This window comes from Onychostoma macrolepis, chromosome 02, assembly GCF_012432095.1.
Source record: "Onychostoma macrolepis isolate SWU-2019 chromosome 02, ASM1243209v1, whole genome shotgun sequence".
Lineage (NCBI taxonomy): Eukaryota > Metazoa > Chordata > Actinopteri > Cypriniformes > Cyprinidae > Onychostoma > Onychostoma macrolepis.
Window position 1 is genome coordinate 5,509,574 of NC_081156.1, and position 25,071 is coordinate 5,534,644.

The following is a 25,071-nucleotide window of genomic DNA, read 5'->3' on the forward strand; positions in this document are numbered from 1 at the left end:
CCAGCAGAACCGCCTGTAACTCTGGACAGGAAACTCCAACCACCTCTTTCCATTTACGCACTTCAAAAGAAAACAAAAGGGTTATCAATCTTTTTATAAATTCTATGTTCCACTTCTAACTAAGTAGCCTACTGTCCTCACCTTCCGTCAGATCCATGTACACCAGGAAGGCAGCATATACTTGAGCACTGTCACCGACATCTAAATGCATCAGGTCTTGATACTAAAGAGAAGACTTAATTAAATTACACTTGTCCAAATATGCAGTGTATATATCACTTTATATTAAAAGGAAAGCGACTCGCTCTTACTACGGCGTGCTGCTGGATCCAGTTCGGAGGATTTGCTTCGTCCATCATAATATACATCAACTCTCCTCCTTTTTTTTTTAATCCATAAATCTCAAATTTAATCAACGCATGTCACATACAAAAATAGCTTACAGATTCACCACGTGCACATATATCCATCTGCACTCGTAAATTACGAATCCTACTACTGCAAAGGCATATCATGAATATTAAACAGGTTGCGTGGTAACTGTCCTGGGGCGTCCAATCACGTGAGTAAGTTAATATTCATAAAGCAATATCCTGGACGTTCATTCGCCAGCTTGCTGGAGCGTAGCGTCTACCAGCCAATCAGCGATGTTTACTGGGCGAACGTCATCAAACGTAATTAATATTCATATACCTTCGCCATAGTAGTGTTCTTGACTGCACAAACTATCCGTCCTAAGCAGTGTTTATGTCCGTAAAAAGGTAGCTCTATAGTTAGACAATGAATTTATAGTTTTTGTTTGGACGTAGCTGCTCTCAGACCAGGTTTAATGCTTCTCTACCCCGTGTATATGTTGATAAGTTTTTGGACACAACCAGATTGTTATTGTCGTCCCTTTATTAGAGTCCGTGTGGAAAACACTACAGTATCTCAATGGGCCGACACTGAGTCTCTGATTTTAGGACAAATCTTACACATTGTCTTTTCAGCAGTCAAAAACACAATTATCCATTCAAACACTATTCATTTTACAAAAGAATTACCCACTTTACAATAACACACTTATAAATAATGTATGTCTGCAGCTTAAAAAAAATAGACTTCTTGCATCCTTTTAATGGTCCACATATACTCTGAAAACATCCATATCAGGAAGACAGTCTGAGCTATTCTCTTGATACAGTGAATTTGTCCACCAGTGTTGAGGGTAACACATTACAATAACGCAAGTTACGTAATCGGATTACCTTTTTCAAGTAACTAGTAAAGTAATGCATTACTTTTTAATTTGATGTTACATGATGTTACTGTAGTTCTAGACTAAATGTGAATGTGCATTAATTCATCCCACTCTCAAAAAAAACAGATTTAGTATTCCTCAAAATGAATTAAAACAGTGAAATGCAAACTCAGAATATGAGCAAACCTGCAATAATTAAATATGTTAAATAACACAAATGTATCTAATCCAATTTTATTAACCAATGTCTTTCCTGCCGACCTTTGATGATCCAGTTCAACCATACTAATAAGCAAAAATGACTTTAAATAAACTAACAATTGTGCTTCATTGTTGTTGTTTTTATTGCTGAAGAGTGTTTTCCTTCTTCTCCTGCGTTCTACTTTACAGACGTTTATTTACTTTTCCTTCAGCCTGAGGTTTATTCATTACACTTTTTGGTGTGAAAGGGCTTTCACATTTGCTATAAATAGAACTTCTTATATTACAAACAAACAATCAAGCCCTGCTTATATTTAAAAAGTAATGCGAAATTAACGTAATGCAGTACTTTCCATAAAAATAAATGTAATTAGTTACTTTAAGGAGTAATGCAATATTGTAATGCATTACTTTTAAAAGTAACATTCCCCAACACTGTTGTCCACAATCCATTTGCAAAAGCCATAACAAAAAAGGATCTTTAAAAGCTGATATGTAAACTACCTGCACTCAGTCAAATAAACAACCATTAATACACAATAGAAACAGTGTGAATGTGTTGAACACTACCATTCAAAAGCCTATCCGAAATACAGTAAAAAAAAAAAAAAAAAAAAAAAAAACAGTAATATTGTAAAATATTATTGCAATTTAAAAACTATTTTCCATTTTAATATACGGCAAAATGTAATTTATTCCTGTGATGAAGCACTGAATTTTCAGCAGCATTACTCCAGTCTTCAATGTCACATAATCCTTCACAAAATCATCTTAATATGCTGATTTTCTGCTCAAGAAACACTTTTTATTTATGATCAATGTTGAACAGTTGTGCTGTTTAATATTTTTGTGGAAACCGTGATACATTTCTTTCAGGATTCTTTGATGAGTAGAAAGTTCAAAAGAACAGCATTTATTTGAAATGGAAATCTTTTGTAAATTATAAATGACTTTACTATTACTTTTGAATAAAGTATTAATTCCATCTTACTGAAACTTCTGAACAGTAGTGTGTATCCTCATTAAGTCCTTACTAAGGTCCTGAGGCTCAGTGTGGCATCACAATATTCACTGTTGTATACATATCAAATACGTCCAGACCACTTGAAAGTCTTCAGGAGCTGCAAAGTTGTACCTGAATCTTCACTTCACTCTTAACCATCTAAAACCACAACAAAGATGCAACACAGACAGCGTTTTACTCAACATTATTTGTTCACATTAAATATAAAGAAAATGGGTACTTTTATCAACATATAGTTTATAGTTAACAGTGCATGAACAAATTCTTACCTCTTCCTTTTCTGCAAGTAAAACTGCACCAGCCAGTGCACAGCGAAGGGCCAGATAACTGTTAGCGCTACAGTGATAGGGGACAAGTTTAAAGGCCACCAGGGCAACCTCTAAAAAAACAGGATAAATACAGACACGATTAATAATTTCTATTAATATAAAGAGGCACTTCAGACGATGACATTCCAAGTATTTAAAGTAACATAAACAGACCTTTTTTGGTGACTTAGAGTGCCGAGCTTTGAGGGGAAGGATTTCAGCCTAAAATAAAACAAAACAAAACATAACATAAGCATATAAAAGATTAAATATCAACTGTAACTGTACTCAAAGTTTTAATAGCAATTTAAGGTTTTATGGTATTTACTCTAAAAAAAACTAAGATCTGATTTCAGAATATACACTGCCATTCAAAAGTTTGGGTCAGTATATATTTTATTATTTTGAACTTTCTATTTATCAAAGAATCCTGAAAAACTTTTCAAATTTGATATACTGTAATAATCAGAAATGTTTCTTGAGCAGCAAATCAGCATATTAGACTGATTTCTGAAGGATCATGTGACACTGAAGACTGGAGGAATGATGCTGAAAATCCAGCTTTGCATCACAGGAATAAATAACATTTTACAATGTATTACAATAGCAAACAGTTCTTTTTAATTACAATAATATTTCACATTGCTTTTACTGTATTTTGATCAAGTAAACGCAGCTTTGGTGAGCATCTAGGCTTGTGGTTTACATGTATTGAGCCATATTTTGGTGCTGGTCTTACTTGTGATGCTGTGAGAAGCTCCAGTGTGGTCAGTCTGTGCAGCACATCCTGCATATTGTCCTGTAACTGTGACAATATCACAGCGATCTGTGGGTTAAACGCCTGTTTGTCTGCCCTCTCTTCCGTCTCCCAGCACTGACCATTTCCTTGGCAACTGTGCTCTGATAAGTTATCATGTTCATCTGGTAGGTTAGTTCCTGTTAACTGATGGCCTGAGAATATATGAAATATAAATCATCCAAATATGCTTCAAATGGTTTCCAGATCAGAATTTAACATTGAGTTACAAAAGTGTATCTCCAGTAGAGAATCTCTGCTGCTGACATGGTTACATAAACACAGCATATAATACAATTGTAATGAAACAACAACATTTTAAATACTTTAACCCTATAACGCCTGCTTTGTCATAGAATAACTTTTCTATTGTTATTAATATTTTAAGACGAACATTTAGTAGACTGAAGCAACTTAGGTTTACTTGATTATCCATACACCATTATTTTGAAAAAAACATGTTAAAATGTTAGTATCAAATATGATCCATCAAGCTTTTGAGGAAAAGTTATTTGTACTGCATTTGATTATTTGTTAGTGACACTTGATGTTTATATGTATTCTGCTATCTCACTGATTTACATCAAAAGCTATCAGAATTACATCTTACATTTTGACCATATAAATACCAGCAACTGCACCAAAATTAATATTTTTGCACCCTCTGAATAAAATGAAGGTGTTTTTCCCTCCTCAAGTATGAGCTCCATATTCTCACTTTATCATACTATATGAGCAATAAAATCCAGATGTATTAAATATTATATATTTGATATATCATATTTGATACATCTGAATTTTTATGCATCAATATCAAACATTTTTATATTTTGATTAAAGTTTCAATAAACAAAAAAAATTATTTCATTGGCCTTACAAGCTCATAGTGATGAAAGGAAATAAATACCAATATAGACTACAATAAAGGCCACAATGCAATAGCAAAACAGTCTTGCCTTATTAGGAAATGATTCCTAGCAGAAGTATAATAGTATTCACTCGCATTGTACGTTTATACAAATGCTGGTGGAAAATTGGCTTGTTGATCACATTATTGGTTGTTGACGTCACGGTGCTCAAGACTTATTCAAACACTGACTCGAGCCCAACCTCTTCCACTGCCAGCTGAGATTCTGTCAATTCGGACCGGTCCAAGTGTCGGTGGGTGGGGGACGGGGGGTGTAGCTCCCTGCGGCTTTCCATCCTGACTCCCACACCGAGGCTCTCTGTTTCCCTCTTGGTGCATGTGGGCCCCAGCCACGCTCACATCTGCCAAATGGACCCTGGGAACTCCCGAACCCTAGGGAAAGCATCACATGCTCCCATTTATATCGCTCTGGCATGACAAACAAATACATTTCTTCCTTTCGTTCTCTCTCTCTCTCTCTTTCTCTCCAAAAATGTCACAAGCCTATCCTAACTCTCTATTGATGGACTCCAGCTGATGTCACTCAATTCATGTTTTTGCCAAGCATTTCGAGTCATACTTTGTTTTTTGCCAAGAATCACTTAACACTTTCAAATCTCTGGTGATGTATGATGCATCGGAGTGACCTCATAACATGATGGATTCTATGGACTCAACCCAGATTATAAATCACATTAACGATTGTTGTTTCAAGAGTTTGTCTGAATTTGAAGACTTCAATACTAAGGTCAACATGAAAGTGTTTAATAAGTTAATCAGCTTATTAATAAGAACATTGAAAGAACTGAAATAGCATTATACTATAGAGTGAATTTCACAAATCTCACACATGTCCAGGTCACACTGAACCTCAAAATTAAAAGAAAAGGTAATCCTATTTAAGCCAAAAATCATAGGACAATTATGAATATTTTTAGGACCTTTTTTTTCTTTTTTTGAATTCTTTTTGTAGTTCCAAATAATCATATAGACGAGATTTTTTTGCATTATATTTATATAAAAAGATTTTAATTTTCTTACAAAAGATTATTATTTTAAATCAATTCTATTTATCAAATTAACTGTATCACAGTTTCCACAACCGTTGATAATAAGAAGAAATGTTTAAGAAGTCAGCATATTAGAAATGATTACATTTTAAAATATATTAAAATGAAAATAATATGTAATAATATTTTAAAATATTACTGTATTTTCGATCAAATAAATGCAGCCTTGGTAAGCAAAAGAGACTTCTTTCAAAAAAAAATTATGACTCGAGCCATAAAATTACTGCAATACAATATTTTTTTATTTAAATCATAATTAACATTTCTATATTACAGAGAATTATGATTGTTCTACAATAGGATTTATTTTAATTATGCAAAATGTATTTTTTTTTTCTTTTTCTTTATTTTTAAGCTTCTTGAGCCTGTGAAAGAATTGAAATCATCACTGGAGACTTTACCTTCTCTTGTGTTGCTGGATTTTCCATTGAGTCACCGTACATCTCATCGTCTGAGTCATCTGCGTGATATTTGGTGAGAATGATCATAAAAATCATATTTTTCAAACACAGACACGCTCTTTGCTTTATATGCCAATGCAGTTTCATTAAATGACTGCTAAATCTTTTTTAATCAGAGTGAAAAATGTGGCCCCCAAGTTTTGTATTCTCCAACACAACTGCTAGTGGGATAAACCATATATATACACCTTGGGCCTAGAAATGGAGCTAAAGACCAGAAACTCTACCATGAGCCAATTCCTCCTCTTCCTCCTCCGTGTTCAGAGAACTATGAGCGTCATCGGCTGAGGAGGACGTGCTGTTCTCCTCACTTCCATTAAACAGCGATAAACCTCCTCTCCCTGCTGCAAATGTGCTCGAGTCTGCAGAATAGAAAAGAGCTGAGAAGTCCTCAAATACAGTGGTATGAATCATTTCAGATCACTGTCTTGCCGTTTTCACAAAATAAAGACAAAGTTGTTGCTGTACCTTTCCTCCTCTCCTCCATCTCCATGTCATCTTCCTTACTTTCCCCATTAATTTCACCTTCCCCCTCTTCAACTTTCTCAGCAGCATCATCATCAGTTTTTTCGGCGTAAGTGTTTCCTGTTTCAAAATTCATTAAAATATGAAATGTTGATTAAACAGGCACAGATAAGGACAAATCTTATGGTTAAGCACTTCAAATGCTTCTAAATACAGTACCTGTGGAAAAGGGTGCTGTTTTACTGACGGCTTCATCTTCATCGTCATCATCATCATCATCCGCCATCTCATAAAATGGGTCAAGAGCGTCCATTAATTCTGCCATCCTGTCTGTGACCGGAAGGGTTTCAATTATCTATGATAAAACATTTGATTGTTTCTGGTTTAAACTATTTTTATTGATACCTCAATATGATAGAGCTTCATCTCTGCAATCTATACAACTACCAACCAGCTGTATTTCCTGAACATATTCCATCATGGCTTGTTCCTTTGACATGTTTCCCAAGGTTTTCCATGCCTCCCTGCAAAGAACATGTGTGTCTGGGTTTAATACGCATATTTATATTTACAAAAAGTAAACGTTTCAATTGAATAGATACACCATATTCAAAATGGGCATGTAGGTTTGAGTTAAAAATCATCTACAAAAAAAAAAAAATCATATTTTGGTGATTGATATTTACCATTTAGCTTTACCAATAGGATCCCAAAAGTTTGGTTTTGGGGTGTTACATGGTCCTGCTGTAGCTTGTTTGTAGTAACTGTAGAATATAACCAGCATATCATCGGACAGGTCATAGGAGCCTGTGTGAAATGAGGAAAGAATTATTAAAATTAGATATTTTATTGTAATTTTTTTAAAAAGCCATGTAGTTCAATACTTGACACTGATGTTTAATACTTTATAAAGAGGTATTACCATCTTCAGGTAAATTTCGGATGACTTTAACAGCCGCTTCAAACCTCCTCTGAATGGATTTGGGATCTTCCATTGCCCTTCGTGTCATGCACAGGACTACATCCTGATTGACAGATTGTCAGAAAATGCAATAAACATTTAACCAACAGACGTGGACCAATAAGCATATCACGTTAATAAGGTAATTATTTAAATGTAAACTTAATACTTATTTGATATGTTAATTATATATTGCACACCTTCGGTTAATTAGTAGTATAATATCAGGTTAGTTAATTAATTAACCATTAAAAATTAAAAATGAACCTTTCGCCATACTAAGAAACTACTGTGTAAACTCTTTTTAAAAATGCCCGAAATTTAGGACACTGAACAACAAAAAGCAAAACACCACATAAAATTATTACCACTCGCCTCCTGTGTCCCGTCCATCTGAAAAAAACTGTTCAGTGCGTCCTAGGTATTAACTGAAGCAGATGCAGTTCGGGTAATGTAGTTTCCAATGACGCCGGAATCAATAGTGATGAATAGAATGTAGCGCGCCTTTAGCCTAAATGATCCACAATGCTTTGCGAAAGGATATTTAAACGGCTTTTGCTCATGCAGAGATTTTTAGCAAGAAGCTGTCCAGTTTCAGAATAGATCAATTCAGAATATACAATAGTTTTATTATTTTTAACAACATCGGCTCCGTTGGATAAATTTTCTAGGTCTTTAATGCTTTTTACTTGTAAGGCTGTGGGCGTTTTGGCTTTTAAATTTTTAGTGCTTAAAAAGCATAGTGCATAGTATTTGTTCATAACTTATTGTCGCATTATTATTACTTTATTTTATTATACCAATATTTGTATAGCATTATCATCACGGTATAGCAAGCCTATGATTACCTCTAAAGAAATTTAAAACAGCGGCACATTCTTAATGTCTAAAAAACATTGCCCGCAACAGTGGACAAAATAACACAAAATCTTAATACAGCCCTCGGTGCAACTCTGCTGTTTGTCCAATATCACATTCTGGTCAGAATGCTGTTGTAGAAAATCGCGGTATTTCTCATCGCTGAGAAAATCGTACTCCTCTCCCATTGGCCCGTAACGAATTCTGAGAGCCGAACAGCCAATCACAGCACAGTGCGTAAAGCGCCGCGTTGAGAATAGTCGGCCTGCTGAAAAAGAGGAGCCAACGGGAATCCCACAATGCCAGGCGAGGGACCTCCTGTCGGAGAGCGAAGCTCCGCTGGTTTCAATGAAAGAGGGGGAGAAGAGCAATGCAGAGGGATGTAAGATGGCAGAGCTACAAATGTTGTTAGAGGAAGAAATCCCGGCTGGAAAAAGAGCCCTTGTGGAGAGCTACCAAAACCTTTCAAGGGTCGCGGAATATTGCGAGAACAATTATGTGCAGGTATGGATCGAAGAAATTACCTTCTCCTTTCATGTATTGTCTGAATCAGTGTGGATGTGACTGAAACGCGAGCACTGCATATGTAGCGTTACAGAGGATCCTCATCAAAACGCTTACGAGGGCGCAGCGAGGCGTGATATCTTCCTTGAATATGAATGCTGAGCGCTTGTATTTGGACGATGTTTGCGTTGTTTAGGGCTGATGCACACAATGCACGAATTCACTTTCGGAGGGTGTGTCAGAGACGTGCCGCTTTCGCTACGATGGATGGAGACAGATCTTTAAAAAAAAAAAAAAGATATAATAGCTTAATGGTCAACATATCGCCTCAAAGGTTGTTAGCAAACCAATCTAGTTTTCCGATGTCTAATAGCATATTGCAGGTCAAGCGGCGTCAATGTATCGACTGCAAATGTGTTGGAAGCCAATACGTCATTTTTCGAACTAACACGTCATGCTCTGGATGCTACAATGTTTCATTTGTCCGCGGGATTCTGCTGTTTGCTTTCTTTCGGGGTCCAGACGGGTGTCATGCCTCTTGGGTGACCGTGTGAATGTGATGAAAGCCCAGATATTCGATATTCATTTCAACCTCTAAACGCTATTGAACTTCATCCACGTTTTATATGCCGGTGGAACGTGAAATAAAAGCGTTTCACCACCAGTGCAGTGAATATCATTTATGCGCGTGTGTGTTGCAAATGTGTATTGCCTGTGAGGCAGAATGGCGAGACGCCTAGACGCGAAATGTCGGTGATGGTGTGAATTAGTTATTGCTGACACACCTGTGTGTTAATGTGTCTGTCTCTCACTCAAGCCTTTTCACTCACACAGCGAGAGAGCCTGTTGGGAAGCATGGCTTCGGATGTCCAAATGTTGCAGTATGTTCTTTCAAAGTAAACGATAATCCCAGAAGTTCATTTAATGTATCAATCTTTTGTTTTGATGCATGTCTATTGTGTTTTATTAAAGCATGCCTGTGACATTCTGCAGTGATGATGAGTGGAATAAGAAAGAAATGATCATTCCTTCGAATCACAGGTTCATGCATCACCAAACGGACATTTAGGTGGATGATGATCAGTTGTTTAGTTAAACCTTAGTATTTGTTTAACCCTCAGTGCTCTACATATGGACTAAGAGCATCTAGTTATATAAAACACAAGTTCTTTAGACACAGCTTTACCTGATATTAGGTCTGGAAAAAATAACATTCACTTTGAAATTCATTTTGGTGAAATTTGTGATCGGTGGGATGTTCTTAACACCGTACCATTTGATCTGGTTTCATCTCATAGCTAGTTTCTGTTTCTCTCTCACTACCCATAAAGCCAGCTATAGATTCAAATTTACTGAACTTAGGAAAAGCAATATATATGTATGAGGAAGAGGTTTAATTTAAAAAAAAAAAAAGTAGTTTGGTTTCACAGCTCTGTCCCTACTTTTTATCATATTGATAAATGCGGCTTTGTTTTGGGGAATGTTTTGGATCTATTTGGAAATATATAGCAATGTTTTTTTGCTGATAAAATGTGTTTAATGAAAGGGGTGTAAATGGGACATTTCATCATGATATGATCTGACATCAATTCTCTTAGCCAGCAATATAATGTTTGCCAATACGATACCTTAGACCATGATGCGATACGATTACATTTTGATTCAAAGGCCTTCGAAATGATATATCATCCAGTTACAATTTTTACTATCTATACACATTATATAAAATAACAATTTAGCTAATTGAATTCTCTGACGGTTGCAAATCCTATATTGACGTGCATGACAAAAAATACACTTCAGTTTTATAAATAATGTAGGAAAATTAATTTAAAAAGCCCATGAGATTATATCAGTCATCTGTTGACGGCTCATTATTGCGTTGTGTAATGAAAACCGTGACAACAGTCGAGAGTTTTTCAGTCTTCTGTTCTCTAAATTGTGCAAATCTTATAGATTTGAAGTTACAACCTTAATGTGAATAGTTTTTGCCTTCACATTTGTGCAATATCACAGTATGGTTATAATACTCTGGTATGTTCTGACTAATAAAAATAATTTTTAATAATACATTTAGAAAGATGCAAACAGTATGAGAGCAAGAATGTTGGGAATCTAATGGTGTTTTGCATATTTAGTGGAGAGCCTCTGTCTTTGAACCCTCATGTGAGTGATTTAGCAGTGATACGTTCTCAGATATTCACAGAGGTCTAAATGATTCAAAGATGTTTCTCTTGTGGCTTTGGTGGGTGAATCGTTCTGGTCCAAAGCAGGGCTCTCTGGCACTAGACAGAAGTTAGTCATGTCTTTCTACCCTGCCCTTTGAATCAGTATTAAAACCATTTGTGAATGAATTCTAGAATGTGTCATGTAGAATGAATCATAGTTTAGTAATGTGTTCATTTGAGCGTGACACAGAATTTGTAGACTATCTTCCAAATTTAGGGCATTTTGTTTCTTTTGAAAAGAATTGATACTTTTATTTCGGAAGGATGCTTTCAATTGAGTAGAAAGGAGAGTTAAGATTTCTGTTCCTTGCCCACCAGATTTATTTGTTTTTTTTCAATAAATTATTACTTTTATCCTGTAAGGAGTCTTTAAATTAATCAAAGTGACAGTAAAGGCATTTTGTAATGTTAAAAATGACCATTTCAAAGAAATGCTTTTTGAACTTTCTCTATTCAATCCTGAATGCATCAGAGCTGTCGCAAAACTGTTAAGCAGCACAACTGTTTTCAACATTGATAATAATAATAAATGTTTCTTGAGCAGCAAATCAGCATATTAGAATGATTTCTGAAGGATCATGTGACACTGAAGACTGGAATAATGATGCTGAAAATTCAGCTTTGCAATAAATTACAAAATGTGTTATTTTTGTTGTTGTTGTTTTTTTAATGTCAAATCAAATTTAAAATGTATCAAAAAATTTAAATTGTACTAGTTTTTTCAAAATAGTCTATAATTTGATCAAATAAATGCACTGCAGTCTTGGTGAGTATAAAATATACCATAAAATAAAGGCTTTTTAATATAAGTTCTCGAGTGCCTTAGCTTTGCAACACAGATTTATAGACAAGTTTTCCCTTGTGCCAAAGAGCACAGAGATATTAGAGAGTTTTGCATCCTAGTAGCCCTCTTTTTTTGCATTTTTGATACCATAAAATCAATTTACAATTTACAAACCCCAAACTTTTAAATATCGGTGTACATTTAGAAGTATGAATAGGAATCATAGTCAAAACTTATGACATTTTGGACATAATAAGTGAAAGCCCAGTAGTATCTGATAAATGATCACATTATTAATTATTAAAACTAATTCTAAATCATAAGTCATTCATTGTTTTAGAGCTGTTGGGCAGCAGTCTAAGTAGGACATTGTGGAATATCATCACAGCCAGGACATTCAAGTGTCCATTCATCTGTATTTCCCCCGTGGCGACGGACACATGGTCTGAGAACAGCTGAGAGGGACTGACGAGTAGGAACAGGTGGTGTTTGAAGCAGACCTGCACTCAGTGCTGCATGCTTGTCGCAGGCTAATTGTTAACAATATAAGATTAGAGTCAGCTATGGGATTCATGTCACAGTATTCTGACATGGTCACTATCAGTATGCTACAGCTAATTCAGTTACCTTTTTTTTGTTTAAGTGATTGCAGCAGAGCGAGGAATTCATTGCTATTCATAATTGGTAGATTCAAGACCAAGAAGATTTGGTAATTATGCAGCAAAGTGCTGTTTGCTATTGCTCATATTTGAGGTTAGGGATTTGAACAAACCCATATATTTACATTAAAGGAGTGAATTGAACACTATTTATGAACCAGAATCACAGAGACTTGAAAAGTAGGCTTGTTTTTGACTTTGACTTGAATGAGCAACCACATAGAAATGTGCTAAAATCATATAAAACATTATTTCCGTATATTTAATTCCTTTTAAAAAGCAGAGTGAGAAGTCCACATGTGTTTAGTGTTGATGTTTGTTCATGTCTGTGATGCTAAGCTAACTAGTAAGTCACTGAGGAAACAGGAAATTGTTTGAAATGTGAAATTTTTTGAATTTCAGAAACAATAAGAAATGGATTAGCGCTAAAATGGTGTCTCAGTTGCATCATGCTCTTGTCTGAAAACTGTTTAACTAAAGTTTTTCATTGCCTGCTGGTTTCATCAGATTTGTTTAGGATCATTTGTCACATTAGTTTACAGAATTTCCTGCTTTATTACATGACTGTATAAAATACGTCTTATCGGTCATTCACGGCATTCTGTGGTCAAATGTTTTTGTATAATGACTGCTAAACCACCTGTCTCATATCTGTCATATCACACTGCAGTCACTTTCTTCTTTCTCAAATCATTATATTACAGGGGTCTTGATCACTTCCTTTTTTTGCAATAATAACTCTAAATTTTTAACGTAAAAGTTACATAAATTTGTATACATGCTATTATCCAGATTTTAGTCAATTTTTTTAAAAATAGTATGTTTATTTAAAGCAACTTACAGTATACAGTGCCTTGCAAAAGTATTTATACCCTTTTTTTTCATATTTTATGTTGCTGCCTTGTTAAACTGTTTTAAATTACTTTTCTTCGCACATCAATCTACACTCCATACACCATACTGGCAAAGCAAAAACAGAATTGTCACAACTTCATAATTTTTATTTATTTATTTTTTTTAACTGAAATAAGTACATTGCATAAGTATTCATATCCTGAACTAAATATTTAGCTGAAGCACCTTTACAGTCTCAAGTCTTTTTTTGTTTGATGTGACAAGCTTTGCTCATCATCATTTGGCAATTATCTGCCATTCTTCTCCTCACCTCTTCACCTCTCAAGCTCTGTCAGGTTGGATGGGGGCAGACGCACATTTTCAGGTTTCTCCAGAAATATTTGATTGGGTTCAAGCTCAGGCTGTGGCTGGGTCACTCGAGGACATTCACAGAGTCGTCTATAAGCCACTCTTGCTGTGTGCTTAGGTTCATTGTCTTGTTGGAAGATGAACCTTCTGCCCAGTCTGAGGTTCTGAATGCTCTGGACTGGGTTTTCATTAAGGTTATCTCTATATTTTGGTGCATTGAGCTTTTCTTCTACACTGATGTGTCCCTCAGTCACTGCTGCTGAAAAACAGCTCACAGCATGAGGCTGCTACCAGCACACTTTACTTTTGGGATGGTACTCTGCAGGTGATGAGCAGAGCTGGTTTCCTTCAAACACGATGCTTGGTATTAAGGTTCATCAGTGCAGAGAATCTTGTTTCTCAGAGTCTGAGGGTCCTTTAGGTGCTGTTTTGTAAATGCTAAGTGTGTTTTCATGTGTCTTCACTGAGGAGAGGATTGAGTTTGACCACACCATCATAAAGCCCAGATCGGTGGAGTGTTGCAGTGATGTTTGTCCTTCTGTAGGTTTCTCCCATCTGCATATATGATCATGAAGCTCAACTAGAGTGACCATCAGCTTCTTGGTCACCAGTCTAACCAAAGTCCTTCTCCATCAGTTGCTCAGTTTGGCCAGGAGTCCAGCTCTAGGAAGAGTCCTGGTTGTTTCAAACTTCTTCCATTAAGGGTAACAGAGACTACAAGCTTCTGTGAAACTTCAATGAAGCAGAATATTTTCTGAACTTTTCCTCAGATCTGTGGCTTGACGCAAACCTGTTTCTGAGCTCTACAGGCAGTTCTTTTGACCTCAGGGCTTGGTTTTTGCTCTGATATGCATTATCAGCTGTTAGACCTTTTATTAAGACATGTGCGTCTTTCCAAATCATACCCATTCAATTGAATTTGCTACAGGTTAACTTCACTCGAAGTGTAGTAACATCTACAAGCAATATGAATGCTCCTGAGCTAAATTTCAACTGTCCCAGATAAGGGTATGAACACTTATGCAATGGAATCATTTTAGTTTTTTATTTTTAATAAATTTGCAAAGATGTTAAAAACCTGTTTTTTGCTTTACAATCATGGTGTATGGCGTGTAGATTGATGTAGGGAAAAAAGTATGGTATGAAACAGGGGTATGACTACTTTCACAAGGCACTGTATATTTTACCGTACAGTTGTTAACATTTTTATGTTTTTGAAAAGTCTTTTATGCTCACCAAGTTTGCATTTATTTGATAAAAAAATTAAAATAAAGAAAAATGTAAAAAATTGTTGCAAAATATTATTGCAATTTAAAATAACTTTTCTATTTTTACATATTTAAAAAAATATAATCCATTCCTCTGATGCAAAGCTGAATTTTTAGCATCATTACTCAGTGCCACATGATCCTTCAGAAATCATTTTAATGTGCTGATTTACTTAAAAACATGTCTTATTGTTATCAAAGTTGTGCTAACAGTTGTACTACTTAATATTTTTGTGGACACCATGGTACATTTTTTTTTTTTTTTTTTCAGAATTCTTCGATGAATAGCAAGATCAAAAGAACAGCATTTATTTGAAATGGAAATCTTTTGTAACTTTATAAATGACTTTACTGTCACTTTTAAAGAATTCATCCTCGCCGAATAAAAGTATTCATTTCTTTTAGAGAAAAATCATACTGACCCAAAAGCTTTGAACAGTAGTTCACTTATAATGGATAATCCTACAGAACCTTTATCTAGTATTCTACTTACCCATCTCTTCTCATGTCGCTCTTAGAATCACTGACCTTTCATCGGGAAGCCAATGTCTTTTTCCACATGACAGTCCGATCTGATGTAATATTTCCTCTAGAGTCCATTAGGAATTCCAAGATGCTTTTTCATCATCATTCACAAGAGTCACGACAGCTTTTAGTTTGGGAAATCATTTCTTGTGGATGATTGGCTTGAAACTATTTTTCACAAGCACCTTAGGAAGGAACATCTTTTTTTGGTGGAGCATAAAATAATATACTTTGAGAAATATCTCAGTGTTTCTTGTCCGTACAGTGGAAGTCAATGGTCACCAAAACTGTTTGGTTACCAACATTCTTCAAAATACTTTAGTGTTCTGCAAAAGAAAGAAAATCAAACAGCTTTGGAAATGGCATGAGGGCGAGTAACTGATGACAGAATTTTCATTTTTGTGCAAACTATGTCTTTAAAACTTGTGGTATCATTATTTTGTATTCTCTGCTTAGGCACAAGACAAGAGGAAAGCCCTTGAGGAGACCAAAGCCTATACAACCCAGTCCCTGGCGAGCGTGGCCTATCAGATCAATGCCTTAGCCAACAATGTGCTGCAGCTGTTGGATATTCAGGCTTCACAGCTGCGCAGGATGGAGTCCTCCATCAACCACATCTCTCAGGTCAGCCCTGGGCACCACAACACCAACAAAACACAACCAGGTGTTCCTTACCCAGCATGCTTTGATTCATTGGAGATTCAAAAAAAAGATCCGTTATCTTCAGACTACTTTTAACACAGTGAAAAATTTAGAGTCAGGGTTTGAATTTTTTATTTTATTGTTATAAATCCAGAAATTAAAGGCACAATATGTAAGTTTTTGCTGCTAGAGGTCGCATTTTCAAAACGATAACAAAGGCGAAGCTTGATGACGCTATGAAGGAGAGTGGAACGATGGGAGATGTTGTTGTCACCATCCAGAGATGTATGGAATTCACGAATCATGATCACGGATGAGGTAATGAATGAATTTTTTTTATTACCTGTACCTTGCACAGTTACTCAAACAGCAAATAAATTATGCAGAGAAAGCTAGCAAAGAACATTTACAGGTTCAAAGAATATTATGACTGACTTCAGTCTAGCGCGAGTATAAGCACTCTCAAAAAACTCCCATTATAATCAGTAAAGCTGACTATGCACTGTTTGATGAATGAATCTCTTACTTGCATCATACGTACATCTGCACTTTGTTGTTTTTGATGAGAGAATTCGCGAGAGAGCAGAATTCAGTCAGCGAGCGTGTGCACCGAACAAAACTCCGGCATTTCAGCGATGACTCATCTGAACGCCTCTGATTGGCCATTGCATTCATAAGCTCAACAGACTCGTGTGTGTGTGTGTGTGTGTGTGTGTGTGTTTGTGTGTGTGTAAAAACGAGTAAAAAGAATCATGGTGCAACATTGAGCAAATCTAAATTTAATGCAGTCAACACTTTTAATTTCATTTTTATTTTATTTGCGACAGCCGTAATGCATTTTAATTTAACTGTATGGCAGCCTTTTTTTTTATTTTTTTATTTTTTTTTTATACAAGCGCAAACCGAGGATAGTGTGGATATTGCGTTATTGATAGGCGACAATGACCAGGGACAAGCCATTATTTTAAAAAAAAATGAGAATTTCTCTTGGGAACTTTTGGGATAACGTAAGTACACAACTGCATGAACTATATCACACTGTGCAAGTGGTTTTTGGATATTTTATTACAAAAATCTTACATATTGTGCTTTTAAAAAACAAAGAGACAAAAATATCACCTACAGTGTTTTTTTTTTTTTACCAATATACTGGATTGAACATGTTGGCATTTATTCATTTGTTCTTTCATTCAGTTAAAAACTAAATTTAAATAAACACAACAGTTGTAAAAAAAATATTTCTGACTAGTAAATTTGATTTAAATCATTGTGTGTTAACCTTCTGGCAGCTCCCTGTTTAAATTACTTCGAGGTAGGTAACTCAAAATCCTTTCCATGATATTATTTTTTATTTTTACAATGACACAACTAATTTGCGACCACAGTAAGGAACACTATCTTGTTAAAGTAATTCTGCCTGAAATCAGAGCTGCTACTAATTGAAATTAAAGCAATACCCTGTATTTCTCAACACTGTCGCTTAAATGACTTCTAATTAAATTTGGAAAATCTTAAATTCAAATCAGTCTCTTTGCTAATCTACTAGTTTTCACTTAAGACAACCATTTGGATCTTTACTGATGCTTTCTGAGAAATATTTACTCTTGCTTACAGCAAAACCTAAAATTAACACAAAAATGATCGCCATAACTTATTGACAACTTTCAATAAACCCGCTTTGAAACAATTTTTCAAATTTTCAATTTTTCCCAGTTTACCTGCCATCGAGTGTTGCAATCGACCCTTGCAATTTTGTCATATTAGCGTGTGAGAGGAGCACCAAATGCAAAAACGATCTCACATGCTCTGCTGTTCCTGACTGCCATCACTTATTTATGTAATATGCATAAATAATTAGATTTACACGGACTAGACTAGAGGGTGATTAACTGCATTGAATATGTTGGAAATTAAATAATCATAATGCTTGACATGCCGTAATAACTAGAGCCTGAGCTCAGTCCTATCTAACGTAAGCTTAGTTTTACTGCAAGCCATGATTTGTAAAGAGCATCTCAGACACTTTTAGTCTCCTCTGTACATGCATCACCATTTGAACACAATGTAGGAGTGAATTCTTTCATCCAAAGTGGGAGATGGAGTGTGTTTATTAAGGGTAATAAGAGATCCCGTTCCCCCATTATGTGCTAGAGTAGATTTGCAGAGCCTTAATGGAAACTAGATCTAATGATTTGCCTTCTTCTGAAGTTAAAAGGCTCCTGTGAACTAGTTTGCCACCACTTGTCTCTAAGAAGATAGACACAAATGGCAGGCAAATTATGTCAGAAAAGTCTCACATCCCATCATCGGTGTCCAGACATCCAGGCAGGAGAAGTGGTAAGAGCTGTTGTGTCTGCCATTTTAAACAGAGACAATTCATCCAAAATCAGGAAATTGCCATCCTTCCCCAGAAGAAGTCATTTAAGAATCTAGTTCTTGGGATAGTAGAAAATAAAACCAAACACATAGTGACAGAAGTTAAGCGTTTCAGAGATCAACAAACCATTTTACATGTAATGCCTGTGACAAGATAATGCCAATAACATTTGATCCAATGAGAAATTGTTTGTTTTAAAATATTGAATTCTGAATCAAAGATATCTGAATAGTCAGTGAAAATTCAAATTCCTTGTAAGTTCACAAAAAAAAAAGCGTGAGAATCTGATTTTATGAGCAGATTAGGAGATCATAAAAGGTATTTGTACACTGGAAAAAAAAGGTTTTGCACACATTTGTTTAAGTAAAATTTAAATACGGAATTAAGTAAAAACTACTTAACTAAGTTATGTAAAATTAGCAAAGGAAATAATCACGTATGTAAGCAAGTAGACGGCTCGTTATTCTTTTAAAGGCAATATGTTATTAACTGAATGAACACCGAGACCTGAATACTTGCCACATGATACACAATGATGGTGATGAGTAAAAAATGTCACAAAACAGCAAGTTACTTAACCTAACAACAAAAGCAACCATAAAACTGTAAATACATCTCGAACCTTCTTACCTTATTAATTATTCATGCCCAAGTGCATGATGGGAACAACGGGATCATGACGTTGATATTTTTACAAAGATTGTTTAAGTAAATAACAAACAATTCCAAGTAAAATATACTTATATTTCAAACTTTAAATTCTACAAGCTTAAATTGAGTACTAATATTAAATTTACTCTATTTGTTTTTTTTTAATTCTTGCCTGAACTAAATTATTTAATGTAAAAATTACATTTGTTTTTCTGTAGTATTTACTTCACCACAAAATCATTTTTATCAGTGTATGTAAAATAAACATTTGTTCCAAAATTGTGTTATTACTTATATAATACATAATAAACAAGCCTTCCAAAATTATATTTATTCTACATTTAAATAAGGTAATCTTTTTAAAACAAATATCTCATGTTCACCAAAGCTGGATTTATTTGATTAAAAAAAAACAAAAAAAAAACTGTGAAAACAAACATTAATATTGTGAAATATTACACTTTTTGCAATTTCTCCAGTCTTCAGTGTCACATGATCCTTTTTAGAAGTCATTCTAAAATATGCTGATTTGGTGCTCGAAGCATTTATTATTATCAATGTTGAACTGGCAAACAGAAAGTTCAATAGAGCTGCATTTATTTAAAATGAAATTTTTTATAAATCATTATAAATGTGTCTTCTGTCACTTTTGATTAATTTATTGCATCCTTGCTGAATAAAAGTACTAATTTCTTTAAAAAAAAAAACGGTATATACAAATTTAAAATGTATCAGTAATTGGACATGTTCTGAAATGTAAATAATTTTATGTATGGACAGATTTATATGAATCCTCTGTGAAGGTCAATAGATACTGAATTCTTTGAATTACTGTATTTATGTATAATGAGATCCATTAAAATTTTTTAATGTCATTCAATTTATTTATCTGTTCCTATCCAAATATATGTGTGCAAGAACCTTGCTTTACATACAAATGCCTACGAATACTAATGAGGTCACGTTTCATTAGTATTCGCACGTCATTCATACACAATTTGAAGCAGTATATACACTGGGACATGATATATTTACAATTCAGAATTTCATCCTTGTGTTTCACTTAGACTGTGGACATTCATAAAGAAAAAGTTGCCAGACGAGAGATCGGGATCCTCACCACCAACAAAAACACATCTCGGACCCACAAAATCATCGCCCCCGGCAACATGGAGCGGCCCGTGCGCTACATCAGGAAGCCCATAGATTACACCCTGCTGGATGATGTGGGTCACGGTGTTAAAGTAAGTTTGACATGTTTGATGTTTACTAGACAAGCATCAGTCTTTCTATTGTTCATACTTAGGTTTAGGGTTTTTGAATAAATTATAAATCAAAAGTCGCATGTAGAATTAATGTTGACTTGTTAGCTTAGAGAACACACACACACACACACACACATTATATATATATATATATATATATATATATATATATATATATACAGTGAGGAAAATAAGTATTTGAACACCCTGCTATTTTGCAAGTTCTCCCACTTAGAAATCATGGAGGGTCTGAAATTGTCATCGAGGTGCATGTCCACTGTGAGAGACATAATCTAAAAAAAAATCCAGAAATTACAATGTATGATTTTTAACTATTTATTTGTATGATACAGCTGCAAATAAGTATTTGAACACCTGAGAAAATCAATGTTAATATTTGGTACAGTAGCCTTTGTTTGCAATTACAGAGGTCAAACGCTTTCCTGTAGTTTTTCACCAGGTTTGCACACACTGCAGGAGGGATTTTGGCCCACCTCCACACAGATCTTCTCTAGATCAGTCAGGTTTCTGGCCTGTCGCTGAGAAACACGGAGTTTGAGCTCCTCCAAAGATTCTCTATTGGGTTTAGGTCTGAGACTGGCTAGGCCACGCCAGAACCTTGATATGCTTCTTACAGAGCCACTCCTTGGTTATCCTGGCTGTGTGCTTCGGTCATTGTCATGTTGGAAGACCCAGCCTCGACCCATCTTCAATGCTCTAACTGAGGGAAGGAGGTTGTTCCCCAAAATCTCGCAATACATGGCCCCGGTCATCCTCTCCTTAATACAGTGCAGTCGCCCTGTCCCATGTGCAGAAAAACACCCCAAAGATGATGCTACCACCCCATGCTTCACAGTAGGGATGGTGTTCTTGGGATGGTACTCATCATTCTTCTTCCTCCAAACACGTTTAGTGGAATTATGACCAAAAGTTCTATTTTGGTCTCATCTGACCACATGACTTTCTCCCATGACTCCTCTGGATCATCCAAATGGTCATTGGCAAACTTAAGTTGGGCCTGGACATGTGCTGGTTTAAGCAGGGGAACCTTCCGTGCCATGCATGATTTCAAACCATGACGCCTTAGTGTATTACCAACAGTAACCTTGGAAACGGTGGTCCCAGCTCTTTTCAGGTCATTGACCAGCTCCTCCTGTAGTTCTGGGCTGATTTCTCACCTTTCTTAGGATCATTGAGACCCCACGAGGTGAGATCTTGCATGGAGCCCCAGTCCGAGGGAGATTGACAGTCATGTTTAGCTTCTTCCATTTTCTAATGATTGCTCCAACAGTGGACCTTTTTCACCAAGCTGCTTAGCAATTTCCCGTAGCCCTTTCCAGCCTTGTGGAGGTGTACAATTTTGTCTCTAGTGTCTTTGGACAGCTCTTTGGTCTTGGCCATGTTAGTAGTTGGATTCTTACTGATTGTATGGGGTGGACAGGTGTCTTTATGCAGCTAACGACCTCAAACAGGTGCATCTAATTTAGGATAATAAATGGAGTGGAGGTGGACATTTTAAAGGCAGACTAACAGGTCTTTGAGGGTCAGAATTCTAGCTGATAGACAGGTGTTCAAATACTTATTTGCAGCTGTATCATACAAATAAATAGTTAAAAATCATACATTGTGATTTCTGGATTTTTTTTAGATTATGTCTCTCACAGTGGACATGCACCTCGATGACAATTTCAGACCCCTCCATGATTTCTAAGTGGGAGAACTTGTAAAATAGCAGGGTGTTCAAATACTTATTTTCCTCACTGTATATATATATATGTGTGTGTGTGTGTGTGTGTTCTCTAAGCTAACAAGTCAACATTAATTCTACATGCGACTTTTGATTTATAATTTATTCAAAAACCCTAAACCTAAGTATGAATTTTTTTTTTTTTTTTTTTTTTTTAATAAACCATGAAAAAAAACAAGACCTCAATTCTGTCTATACTACATGTCGTAATTTATGATTAAAAAAAAAAAACACGTATAAGCGTACAGAAAAAGGTAAAAAAGAATCCAATGTTGGAATAAAATGTGACTAGTTAATATACAATAAAATATAAGAGAACCTGTTATTTCTATCATGTTGCTGTTTTCAAACTCAAACAATGAAATTCTGTCATCATTTACTCGAACCAAACCTGTGAATTTCTTTCTTCTGCTGAACACAAAGATAATTTGAAGAATGTTGGTAACCAAACAGTTGACGGTAGCCACTGACTTATGTATTTTTTTCCATGCCATTGAAGTTGATGGCTACCATCAATCATTTGGTTACCAGCATTCTTCAAAATATTTTCTTTTGTGTTCAGAGTAAGAAAGAAACTGATACAGGTTTGGAACAACATGAGGGTGAGTAAATGATGACAGAATTTTCATTTTTGGTGCACCATCCCTTTAAGTGTAGTTCAGACCGTTTATAATCATAACTGGATAATTTTGAAATGACTTTTCCTTGATGAAATGAATAAAAATGATGCGCAAACTACACCTGACTGCTTTACCGTATTAACAGTATTCAAAAGCGGATTCAACAAACTGATAAAGAACTTGATCCATCATGATCGTGTGTGTGTATGTGTAGACCCTTCTCGGGTTTCCCTCACGATATTCATGTTATTAAATTATTCATGTCCATCAGTGTCAGTTTTGAGCTGTTATAATGACATCACTTTGCTCTCTGGACCCTCTTACCGATGTTATCACATTAGATTGTCACTATCTGAAGTGAGATGTAATTAAGAAAGATGTCTTTGCCTTTTTACGTTGACCTTTATGTGTCTTTTATGGTTTTTATGGGATAAAGCCATGATTGGTGTGGATGGTGTGTTGTCAACATTATTCACTAGCTGTTCAGCCTTTTCAGTCCCTGTACATATAATTGAGGCAGATCTTGAGGGCATGTGCCGGCAGCTCACCCCGAGACCTGTTTTAACTGCTTCATTAGTTTGGTACTGATGTGCGCTGGCCTTTTCCCCCTCGGCGGAGTAAACGCCCGCAGGCTGCCCTCATACTGCCTCTGTAATTAGGACACTTAACTCATCAAATGATGCTCTCTCTGTGTCCGTCACCTGTGATTGACATACTCCGAGGACACGCCTCTCTCCTCTGCTATCAGTCACAACTTTATGTTTGCCATTATCATAATTGGTGGATGTTGGATTGATAACAATTTTTCAAAATTCAATAACAGTACAAGTAAAATTTTAAAGTTATCAAGCTCAATTATGTTACCACACCAAAATCTAATATGTTACTGAACATTACTAGTATTTTTTGCAACAAGGTGTTTAAATTACAATTTTTAATTATTTAAAATTCTTACCTAATAAATAGGTAATAACAAAGTAAGTACTATTTTATATTTACCATGGTACTGAATGAACTACTCATAAATAAATAAATAAATAAATAAATAAATAAATGTATGTATGTATGTATGTATCAATGTATGGATAGACAGAACGGAGATAGAACACACATAATATATATATATATATATATATATGTATGTATATGTGTTTTTATTTATTTTATTTTTTATAATATTTCACAATATTACTTTATTGCATTTGGCGAACATTTTTTCTTTCAAAAATGTAAAAAAAAAAAAAAGCTTACCAACCCCAATGTTAGTATATACTTCAGTCACAAATGTCTGATTTTATCCATTAAATATATATTTAAATATTTTTTTACATATTTGTATTTGACTCTAAAAGCAGTTACCAAATACTGTTAAGCATTATATCATTTTCATTAATGACTTACTAAAAAAAGGTATTATACATTGTTAGCAACATGTTTGAGGAGTATGGGAGTGTAAAATTACATTTTTCTATAATTTTATGGCATATTAACTCGTATTAGTTTAGCTAGATTGTTGTGGACCAAATACCAACAATTCTGCGAAATACGTATTTGAGGCAGTTTTCTTTGAAAGATGGTTAACATATGTGACCCTGGACGACAAAACCAGTCTTAAGTATCAATTTCTCGAAATTTTGATTTATACATCATCTGAAAGCTGAATAAATAATCTTTCCATTGATGTATGGTTTGTTATGATCGGACAATATTTGGCTGAGATGCAACTATTTGAACATCTGGAATCTGAGGGTGCAAAAAAATCTAAATATTGAGAAAATCACCTTTAAAGTTGCCCAAATGAAGTTCTTAGCAATGCATATTACTAATCAAAAATTAAGTTTTGTTACATTACGTTAAGAAATTTACAAAATATCTTCATGGAACATGATCTTTACTTAATATCCTAATGATTTTTGGCATAAAAGGAAAATCGGTCATTTTGACCCGTACAATGTATTTTTGGCTATTGCTACAAATATACCCCAGCGACTTAAGACTGGTTTTGTGCTCCAGGGTCACATATTTGCTGTACAGCTATGATTATAGGTTTTTAACTTTTAAAATAATCTGTAATATGTGTTAAATTAAATTTAGTTGTTTACTGGCAAAATACATGCCATTGTCACGTCGCGTTATAATAAAGAACATTAGGGATAATTATATATTAGAAATACAGTGTAAGCTAGAAAAGACATTTGATTTGATTTCATAATTTTGCTTTCTGTAGTAAATGAACCTGATTAGATGGTAATTATGACTGACGTTTATGTGATTATCATTCAGTTGTTTTGTGTGAGCAGCTTTGAC

General features: G+C 35.0%; 2 protein-coding genes across 10 annotated transcripts in view; one reads left to right on the top strand and one right to left on the bottom strand.

The window, feature by feature from the left end:
• Window positions 1-9,520, bottom strand: acbd5b (acyl-CoA binding domain containing 5b). 5 transcript variants are annotated; one of them, XM_058799219.1, is made up of 15 exons: window positions 8,816-9,520; window positions 7,395-7,497; window positions 7,159-7,279; window positions 6,924-6,996; window positions 6,692-6,827; window positions 6,476-6,592; window positions 6,235-6,369; window positions 5,948-6,006; window positions 4,680-4,869; window positions 3,513-3,724; window positions 2,948-2,995; window positions 2,735-2,844; window positions 312-2,603; window positions 142-223; window positions 1-60 (listed from the first exon to the last, which is right to left on the bottom strand). In XM_058799219.1, the coding sequence occupies exons 2-13, from the start codon at window positions 7,480-7,482 to the stop codon at window positions 2,585-2,587; spliced, it is 1,308 nt and encodes a 435-aa protein (XP_058655202.1). In that variant the 5' UTR covers window positions 7,483-7,497; window positions 8,816-9,520; the 3' UTR covers window positions 1-60; window positions 142-223; window positions 312-2,584. The 5 variants fall into 5 exon arrangements, with proteins under 5 accessions (XP_058655202.1, XP_058655175.1, XP_058655186.1 ...); XM_058799192.1 differs by lacking the exon at window positions 8,816-9,520 and adding an exon at window positions 7,809-7,981; XM_058799203.1 differs by lacking the exon at window positions 8,816-9,520 and adding an exon at window positions 7,802-7,929.
• Window positions 8,515-25,071, top strand: part of abi1b (abl-interactor 1b) — a 26,475-nt gene continuing 9,918 nt past the window's right edge. For 4 of the 5 annotated variants that reach the window (XM_058799150.1, XM_058799165.1, XM_058799160.1 and 1 more), the window contains exons 1-3: window positions 8,515-8,795; window positions 15,919-16,086; window positions 20,200-20,376. In XM_058799150.1, coding sequence (XP_058655133.1) covers window positions 8,640-8,795; window positions 15,919-16,086; window positions 20,200-20,376 — 501 coding nt within the window. In that variant the 5' untranslated portion in view covers window positions 8,515-8,639. The other variant, XM_058799173.1, reaches the window with a different exon arrangement.

Bases quoted from the DNA above. Each gene is read 5' to 3' on its own strand.
- acbd5b (XM_058799192.1), bottom strand. The intron at 6,997-7,158 runs GTAAATATCAAT...TGTTCTTTGCAG, and splicing joins CCTATTGGTAAAGCTAAATG to GGAGGCATGGAAAACCTTGG. The intron at 3,725-4,679 runs GTTGGGCTCGAG...ATATATTCTCAG, and splicing joins CTCAGCTGGCAGTGGAAGAG to GCCATCAGTTAACAGGAACT.